At 59.5% G+C, this 5953-nt stretch overlaps 3 protein-coding genes across 3 annotated transcripts in view; 2 read left to right on the top strand and 1 right to left on the bottom strand.

Moving 5' to 3' along the window:
• Nucleotides 1–2064, bottom strand: part of GGTG_00638 (ubiquitin carboxyl-terminal hydrolase 2) — a 4793-nt gene extending 2729 nt beyond the window's left edge. Inside the window, exon 1 of the mRNA XM_009218389.1 lies at nt 301–2064. Within this exon, the coding sequence (XP_009216653.1) occupies nt 301–1464 (1164 nt within the window). The 5' untranslated portion in view covers nt 1465–2064. The remainder of the gene's footprint in view (nt 1–300) is intronic.
• Nucleotides 2065–2246: 182 nt separating this feature from the next.
• Nucleotides 2247–5425, top strand: GGTG_00637 (vacuolar protein sorting-associated protein 27). Its single transcript, XM_009218388.1, has 5 exons — nt 2247–2470; nt 2560–2692; nt 2764–3048; nt 3120–3927; nt 3996–5425. Exons 1-5 carry the CDS (start codon nt 2397–2399, stop codon nt 4916–4918), a joined length of 2223 nt encoding a protein of 740 aa, XP_009216652.1. The 5' UTR covers nt 2247–2396; the 3' UTR covers nt 4919–5425.
• A 194-nt stretch (nt 5426–5619) lies between these two features.
• The window catches only part of GGTG_00636 (hypothetical protein), a gene marked incomplete at both ends in the record, with an annotated part of 973 nt that continues 639 nt past the window's right edge, over nt 5620–5953 (top strand). Inside the window, one exon of the mRNA XM_009218387.1 lies at nt 5620–5900. Within this exon, the coding sequence (XP_009216651.1) occupies nt 5620–5900 (281 nt within the window). The remainder of the gene's footprint in view (nt 5901–5953) is intronic.

Here is a 5953-nt window from a genome sequence, read left to right as displayed (position 1 = left end):
CCGTCCGTGGGCGGTGCCGCTTGTGGAAGTGGACGACGTTTTTAGCGCGCCTCTTCCCATGAGCCCTGCCCACGCATCTATGCCGCCTTTCAGGAGCTTGGCCGGCTTCGTGGCCTCGGATTCGTAGTCGAAATGTTTCAAAGCGTTGTAGAGGCCCAGCAAAGCCCTTTCTGTAGCAGTGACGCCTCTCCAGTTGATTTCCTCCGAGTCTTCGTCGTAGAATACTATCAGATCGCACTCGCTGCGCTTGCGGAATAGCTGCTGCTCGCCCTGCGGCGCGAGGATCATACTGTCTGCTACCTCCTCCGCTGAGATGTTCTCTCGCTGTAGGATTTCGGGCTCAATACATATGGTCCACTGCGACATGATATGGCCGTCGTCGAAATCCTCTCGGCTCCTGATATCGATGATGAGGGTCTTGAAACCGCTGGACGAGGCTTTCATGTAGTTCAGAAGATTTTCAGGGGTCACCGTATCACCGTCTGGGATGACGACTTTGGGGCGTGCAGGAGCGGCCGTCCGTCCGGCGGGCTGTGCGGGCACGAAATAGTCATCTTTCAGCTGAGGCGACCTGGTCTGGCTGGCGGACGAGGGTGTGCTGGAGCCTGTCCTGCTAAACATGCTCCTCGCATTGCTCGAGGGTAGGTTGGCCGATTCGTGCGAGACGGTGCCTCTGGCCGGACTGTAAATGGCCGCCGGCATTGTTGGAAGGTCTGGCAGATGGCTCACCAGCGAGATTCCGGCCTTCTCCGCCGGTGTTGGTCGCAGCTCCTGCGGGCCTGGGTGGTGCGCACCCGTGGTGTGCATTGACAGAGACCCATGGGAGTCGACCGGGGACTTTTGCCCTCGTAACTTCGCAAAGCGCTCAGCAAGAAGGTCTGGAGTCTTGTTCGTTTCTGACGCGCCTCCGACGGCCGGCACCCGATTCGGAACTCCAGCAAAGGAGTCGGCCAAATCGCGGCTTGACCGAGGGCTGTGGGTACCCCCGTTGGTGTAGCCGTTGCCTTGTGGAGTCCTCGACCCGTTGGGAAACTGACCAGAGGCCCGGCTACCGTGCGGCGATACCGCCGGTGACTGGCGCCCGTATAAGGGCTGCACGCCGGTCCGCTGGTTGTCACGCTTGATTTCCTCCTTGATTTTCTCAAATGCAGGATGTAGCGCCTGAATCTTTTTCATAAGCTCTGTGTGTCGCGCAGCTAGAGACTTCCTATCCGACAACTTGGGGAAGTCCTTGTTCTTGGGAACCATCTCAATAGCTATCATTGTTGCGGCCACATACTCCCTCAGCGCATAGTCGGGGCGGCGGCCGAAGTTCCTGAAGGCATCGGCATTGCGAAGACATTGCTCGCCCTCAGCGATGACGGCTTCTATAGACGAGGCGCTGCTGGCCTTGGGGGTCGGGTTGAGAACATCGTCGATGTGCAGGAGCGCCTTGCCGTTGGCCGGCACGGCTCCGCTGGCCATAGCGAGGCTGCTCGAGTATCGATCGGCGGGAGACTGTAGGCTTGAGTCGAGATAGGCCCACAAGATAGATCCTTCCTGCCAGGCTTGGGCCACGAAGAACCACGGGAATGAAAGGGCTGCGCAGGGGCTGGCGGGCCCCTCGCATGCAGCTCCGGTACAGCCCTTGCAGGGGGCAGCTAGTGGGCAAGTTTGCGAGCAGTTGGTGGCTTGGTTGCAGGTATTCAGGGGCCGTTTCGCGGCCGTGTCATTGCGCTCGAGGTCGAATGGGGAGGTTCTTGGAGCGCGAGGGTGAGCGACGGTGGCATCCGTGGCAGCGGGCAGCCGGGAGGGACTAGATGTCGGTTCGTGATGTGTATTGTACTGTGAGAGGGGTCCCCGCAGGCCTTGCGCAGGATCATTCGGATGGACTGGAATGCGCAGCTATCATTCTTTGTCCAACTTCCTAGCTGTCTTCGGACGAGCAGCCAGGTCGGGCCTCGATGGCGCGGGATGTACGGGTTCGGAGGGGCTCGGTATACAGTCGTCGCCGACACGGGGTAATATGGAGCTGTAGATGGCGGTTCGAACTAGGCAAGGCAAACGATGACATCTAATGATAGGCCGTGCTTGTGCAGGGCCCATGTGGCAAGTTGGCTGAAAATGGAACCCCAGTAAAGAAGCGCAGCGCTTGGCTGATGCTCCACAGGACCACAGGATTCGTCAGCCCCAGGCAGGCGGCACACGCAGCGCTGAGTGTCGGGCAGGCACCGGACCGCAATAGCTTTGCGTCATACTGGACCAACCCCAGCCCTCGACTCCATCTCAAACAACCCAACGCCCAGCCGAGCTGCCAACGCGTCCTCACCACAACCATCGCGATCCATCCCCAACCCGGCATTCGAACCGCATCCTGTTTGCTCTGAAGCCGGCTATCAATCCAAGCACCCATCGAGATGATGGGCTGGTGGTCTTCTGGCGCCAACACGGCGCTCGAGGAGCAGATCGAGAAGGCAACCAGCAGCAGCCTGTACGAAACCAACCTCTCCCACCCACCACCCTACCCCCGCTGTCGCTGCCTAGACTAGCCGCGCGTACCTGTGACTGACCCTGCTGCAGAGAGGATATTGCACTCAACCTCGAGATCTCCGATGTCATCCGCTCGAAGACGGTGCCGCCCAAAGATGCCATGCGCTCGCTCAAACGGCGCATCGGCCATAAGAATCCAAACACCCAGCTGAGCGCTCTTGAGGTTCGTTTGCTGCTCAAGACCTCAGAAACAGCTTTAGTCGCAGACCGGGTGGTGCTAACGGCAGGAGCTAGCTCACGGACACGTGTGTAAAGAACGGCGGGCAGCACTTCCTTGTCGAGATAGCCTCGCGCGAGTTCATCGATAATCTGGTGTCGCTGCTGAAAGCAACCGGCCCCGCCGCCGTCAACGCCGAGGTGCGCGGTAAAATTCTCGAGCTGATCCAGTCGTGGGCTGCCGTGACAGAGGGTCGCTACGAGCTAGCCTACATTGGTGAGGTCTATAAGACGTTGCAGCGCGAGGGTTTCCAGTTCCCCCCTAGTGTCGCTGTCTCCAGCAGCATGATAGACAGCAGTGCGGTAAGCTTCGTTCTTGCGCCCCCCGAACTATCTGTGCGGACCCAGGCTCACACATACCCTTCGATCCGCAGCCCCCCGAGTGGACCGATTCGGATGTTTGCATGCGGTGCCGGACGCCGTTCACCTTTACGAATCGCAAGCACCACTGCCGGAACTGCGGTAGCTGCTTCGACCAGCAATGTTCGTCCAAGTCGCTCCCGCTGCCCCACCTTGGAATACTACAGGCCGTGCGCGTCGACGACGGATGCTACGCCCGGCTCACCGACAAGAATCGCGGCGGCGGCGGCAGCGGCCATGCGGCAAAGGACGGGCAAACGCCGAACCTGTACTCGTCGTTCCCCCATAAGAACCGCTCGTCTTCGACGATGCAACCGCGAAACGCCAGGGTTGACGATGGTTTCGACGAGGACTTGAAAAAGGCTCTGGCCATGAGCTTGGAAGAAGTTAAGAGCCACTCGAGGGGATATAACACGGCGCCCAGCAGCGGTCCCGCCACTCAGTCCTCCAAGGTTAACGGACACACCCCGCCTGCCTCGAAGCAACCAGTTGAGGAAGAGGATGACGACCTCAAGGCAGCCATTGCGGCGTCCCTCGCCGATATGGAGGTTGAGAAGAAGCAACACGCCGCCGTTTTACATGAGCAGACACACAGCGCCGAGCCGTCGAAAGCCGCAACCTTGACACAGCCCAAGAACGACTATGAGCTCACGCCTGTTGAGGCTGAGAACATCAACTTGTTTGCGACCCTGGTAGACCGTCTTCAGACTCAGCCTCCCGGTACCATTCTTCGGGAGCCGCAGATCCAGGAGCTCTACGATAGCATTGGTACTCTGAGGCCGAAGCTGGCGAGAACTTACGGAGAGACTATGAGTAAACATGGTGAGTGGATGAGATGATATAGATTCCCCGTCGCACGTGCTTCCTCTGTTCTAACCGCCAGTATCCAGACACTCTCCTCGACCTCCACGCCAAGCTTGCAACAGTCGTGCGGTACTACGACCGGATGCTCGAGGAGCGTCTTTCCAAGGCGTATGGCCAACACGCCTATGGAGGATACAATTTGCCCGCGCCACGCCAAGCCCCCGGCCCCTATCAGTCTCTCCAAGGCCCGAGCGCCCCGACGAGCATTCCGGGGGAGAGCTTTTATACGGGAGAGCCTCAACATGACTACTCACGACAAGCCCCTCAGCCGTCCTACCCCCCTCCGCATCACCAGCCTCCCCAACAGCAACATCAGCAGTCGGTGCAGTACGACAAGCGAGCCTCGGTCTCGGGTCCGCCCGTCGGCCAGTTTGCGCCGCCACAAAGAACTGAGAGCTGGCAGCTCCCTCATGCACCTAGCCAGCCTCAACAATACCAGTACCCCCAGCCCGATGCCCCTCCACCACAAGCAGTAGCTCACGGACAGGCTCCCTCCCAGCCCACGCTTGCCGCCCCCGGAGCCCCTGACTCGGGTGGGGTCACACCGACGACGGACCCCAGCGCCGCCTACTACTTCAACCAGGCGCAAGTCTCGGCGCTGCAGACACCTGTGGCCGCGCCGGCTGAGCCAGCGCGATCGCCGTATCCTAGTCTTCAGCAGCCCGCGCAGTACCAGAGCCCGGCCCCTGCACCTTCCCACCCAGCACAGCAACAGCCGCAGCCTCCACAGCCACAGCAACCACAACAGACGCAGCAAGAACAAAAACACCCACAGCAACCTTACTGGCAGCACTCGGCTGCTCAGAGCACGGCTCTTCCGGCCACCCACCAGCCGTGGCCCCAAGCTCCAAGTGGGTCGTATCCTAGCTATCAGCAGGAAGCCTTCCCCTCGGCACCACACCATGCTCCGCAGAAGCCGGCGGTTGAGGAGAGCCTTATTGAGCTATAATTGCATCAAGTCTAACGGCACAACATATAGCTTGTGTTGGGCTGGCTTTTCATACTCTTTTCCATCTCCCTGTACCTTGTCCGCTTTGACGGTGTATCCCTATGGACCCTTGCACATTTGGGAACGGCGTTTCCGTTAGTATGGTAGGGGCGATTGCGCTGTGGGTGTTATTTGTGTGTTCTTAGGCTTTTTCTATGCCAGTTCCCCAGATTCTTGGAAGTGTTTGTTGAATGGGCAAGACATTCTTTCGCCGCGACAATACGAGAAGGTAGACAGACCAAGACGCGGGCATAAAGTTGGAGCAGATAGGCGAGAAGATACCTGTGGTTCCTCCTGCGTGAGTGATGTTTTGGCTACAACTGCTACGGGGCGGTTGGCTTTGTGTACTGCAAGAAGGACAAAAACATTGCAGCCCGTGACACCAAACATTCCAGATTTGTTGATGCGCCCAGAATAGAGCATTCCAGTCCATGGACTAGGGCGTGCTCAGATGTGCCAGCCGGATCCGTTTTACCACCTCCCTTTGCGCGTCGAGACAAAGAAGGGCATGGGTATCTCGCTGTTTGTCGGAGGGAAAGCCCATCTTCCACGCCGTCAACTCATCCAAGTCGCCCTTACGAGCTATACAAAGAACGAGGCACTGCGGTCGCTTTCTAGCCATATTTCTCAACAACGCCCGCAACACACTCACAACTGACAAGATGCCGACAGACCGGGCGCAGGTGACGGACCTCAACGGGGAGGCAGAGGGCTACCCTGAAGACTTGTACGACGAATTCCTACTCGACGAGCCTAAGGCACCTGCCCCGCCGCAGCTGCGGTTCGGGCTTGGCGAGAACCTGGAGTCAGGATGGTGGACGGAGCAGGACGCCAACGCGGCCCACTGCCATGACGACGACGACGACGACAACGGCGACGGCCTCGACGCCGCGGAGCGCAAGCAGCTGGCGCTGCAGCTGCGGGCCGAGGCGTGGGAGGACCGGTCGGCGGCCGAGGCGCTAGCCGATGCGGTGCCGCCCGAGCTGGTCACGCGCG

Source organism: Gaeumannomyces tritici (assembly GCF_000145635.1).
Source record: "Gaeumannomyces tritici R3-111a-1 unplaced genomic scaffold supercont2.1, whole genome shotgun sequence".
NCBI classification, from domain to species: domain Eukaryota; kingdom Fungi; phylum Ascomycota; class Sordariomycetes; order Magnaporthales; family Magnaporthaceae; genus Gaeumannomyces; species Gaeumannomyces tritici.
Note: the sequence above shows the minus strand (reverse complement) of the source record. Positions and strands in the feature narration are given on the sequence as shown.